The sequence below is a fragment of the Trachypithecus francoisi genome, unplaced genomic scaffold (assembly GCF_009764315.1).
Source record: "Trachypithecus francoisi isolate TF-2019V2 unplaced genomic scaffold, Tfra_2.0 Lachesis_group20, whole genome shotgun sequence".
Taxonomy (NCBI): Eukaryota; Metazoa; Chordata; class Mammalia; order Primates; family Cercopithecidae; genus Trachypithecus; species Trachypithecus francoisi.
The window spans coordinates 69,159,334-69,162,402 of record NW_022681466.1 but is presented as its reverse complement, the minus strand read 5'-3'; the positions used below and the strand labels follow the sequence as shown (position 1 = coordinate 69,162,402).

Sequence of the window (3,069 nt, the reverse complement as noted above, 5' to 3'; positions counted from 1 at the left end):
TATTATGGGGTGGGGGGAGGGGGGAGGGATTGCATTGGCAGTTATACCTGATATAAAATTCTCTTTTTTTGTTTTGTCTCTGCCAGGCTTTGAAAAATGCTCATCATCACTCGCCATCAGAGAAATGCAAATCAAAACCACAATGAGATACCATCTCACACCAGTTAGAATGGCAACCATTAAAAAGTCAGGAAACAACAGGTGTTGGAGAGGGTGTGGAGAAATAGGAACACTTTTACACTGTTGGTGGGATTGTAAACTAGTTCAACCATTATGGATGACAGTATGGCAATTCCTCAAGGATCTAGAACTAGATGTACCATATGACCCAGCCATCCCACTACTGGGTATATACCCAAAGGATTGTAAATCATGCTGCTATAAAGACACATGCACACGTATGTTTATTGAGGCACTATTCACAATAGCAAAGACTTGGAATCAACCCAAATGTCCATCTGTGACAGACTGGATTAAGAAAATGTGGCACATATACACCATGGAATACTATGCAGCCATAAAAAAGGATGAGTTTGTGTCCTTTGTAGGGACATGGATGCAGCTGGAAACCATCATTCTTAGCAAACTATCACAAGAACAGAAAACCAAACACCGCATGTTCTCACTCATAGGTGTGAACTGAACAATGAGATCACTTGGACTTGGGAAGGGGAACATCACAGACCGGGGCCTATCATGGGGAGGGGGGTGGGGGGAGGGATTGCATTGGGAGTTATACCTGGTATAAATGATGAATTGATGGGTGCTGACGAGTTGATGGGTGCAGCACACCAACATGGCACAAGTATACATATGTAACAAACCTACATGTTATGCACATGTACCCTAGAACTTAAAGTATAATAATAAAAAAAAAAATTAAAAAAAAAAAAAGAACTCTGGTACTCTACCTGAGGTGTCACAGCAAGTAAGTGGCAGTGCTTACTATCTTACTAGCTGGGAAAGACTTGATTTCAAGAATTCTGAACTCTAATAGTATTCTGGTTGATAGTCCTACTTTTTCCAGATAGATCATCATATCAACAAAAAATAATTGTTCCTACTCCTTTCAAATATTTTTATTTTCTTCATTTTTGAACTACTTCTTATACTGCATATATCTGTATTAAATATTATTTTAAAACATACACATATAAGATAACATACCACTCACTAAACACTTCAAGAATAGCGTAAGACGACAGGATTGAAAATAGGAATTACACATTATTCCTTTAACATTGAGTATACAGGCTTTGAAGTTGCAGAAATAATTACATCACATAAAAACTGTTTTTCTACTTTCTTATTTTCAAAAGCTATAAAATTGGGTTTAAGATATTCTTCATTCTAAGAAAATGTTGATTTTGCTTATCTTCATGTTTTTATTCAATTAAGGGCATTTGGTAAACATCTGTTGGTGTTAATGTTGCAGAGAGTTGGGGAAATGGAGGGAGGCAACCAGACTGAAGGTTCAGAGTTCCTTCTCCTGGGGATGTCAGAGAGTCCTGAGCAGCAGTGGATCCTGTTTTGGATGTTCCTGTGCATGTACCTAGTCACGGTAGTGGGAAATGTGCTCATCATCCTGGCCATCAGCTCTGATTCCCGCCTGCACACCCCCACGTACTTCTTCCTGGACAACCTCTCCTTCACTGACCTCTTCTTTGTCACCAACACAATCCCCAAGATACTGGTGAACCTCCAGTCCCAGAACAAAGCCATCACCTATGCAGGGTGTCTGACACAGCTCTACTTCCTGGTCTCCTTGGTGGCCCTGGACAACCTCATCCTGGCTGTGATGGCATATGACCGCTATGTGGCCATCTGCTGCCCCCTCCACTACACCACAGCCATGAGCCCTAAGCTCTGTATCTTACTCCTTTCCTTGTGTTGGGTCTTATCTGTGCTCTATGGCCTCATACACACCTTCCTCATGACCACGGTGACCTTCTGTGGGTCATGAAAAATCCACTACATCTTCTGTGAGATGTATGTATTGCTGAGGCTGGCATGTTCCAACACTCAGATTAATCACACAGTGCTGATTGCCACAGGCTGCTTTATCTTCCTCATTCCCTTTGGATTCATGATCATTTCCTATGTGTTGATTGTCAGAGCCATCCTCAGAAGACCCTTAGTCTCTAAGAAATACAAAGCCTTCTCCACTTGTGCCTCCCATTGGGTGTAGTCTCCCTCTTCTATGGGACACTGTGTATGGTATACCTGAAGCCCCTCCATACCTACTCCGTGAAGGACTCAGTAGCCACAGTGATGTATGCTGTGATGACACCCATGATGAATCCCTTCATCTACAGCTTGAGGAACAAGGACATGCATGGGGCTCTGGGAAGACTCCTAGATAAACATTTTCAGAGGCTGACATGAGGGCAATTTGGAAAGACAGCATTAAAGTGGAGACTGGGAATATCCTTCATCCTATATAAGGGATTGTCCTATGTGTTACACAGCAGTGATTGGGACATAGCTCCAGTTCAGACAGCATATGTGTGTGTGTGTGTGTGTGTGTGTGTGTGTGTGTGTGTGTGTATGTGGTGATAAAAAAGACTTATTTGTAACGTGGTGTCCCCCAGGTCTCATCAGCCTTGGCCGTAAACAAGGTCACATTAACACCAACACTAGAATGTTGCAGGGTCAAATTCTTCAATGTACTTGACTACAGGGACACATTCTTGGCCTTATCTGACTATATCTAGTTTAAACCTAGAGGTGTCTCTCACCTAGCATACATCCAAAGTACAGAAAGTAAATAGTAGCTGATAAGAAACGTAGTGACTTGGTTGTGGTGGTTTGAAAGAGATTGCAATCATATATAGTTGAATCAGCTGAGCCAGCAAGTGACATAGACCTTGACAGGTGGAGTTCAATTCATTTGACATTCATGCAGTCATTCGTCAACTTATTCTATTCATAATGACAGTCTACAGAGGCCTCAAACTGGGTTACAAACATAAGGTCATAATCTACTGGGGGAAGTACATAAATTTACATTAAACATAAATGGACCTAACTCATCAATTAAAAGGTAATGTTCAACATACTGATTAAAGA

General features: G+C 41.4%; 1 protein-coding gene across 1 annotated transcript; it reads left to right on the top strand.

Annotated features, from left to right (window-relative positions):
* Nucleotides 1-1,399: 1,399 nt before the first annotated feature.
* LOC117066542 (olfactory receptor 1D2-like) lies at nt 1,400-2,385 on the top strand. Its single transcript, XM_033181934.1, is given in 2 exon segments — nt 1,400-2,177; nt 2,180-2,385. Coding segments are annotated over 2 exon segments (957 nt in total). The 5' UTR covers nt 1,400-1,426.
* Nucleotides 2,386-3,069: the final 684 nt, after the last annotated feature.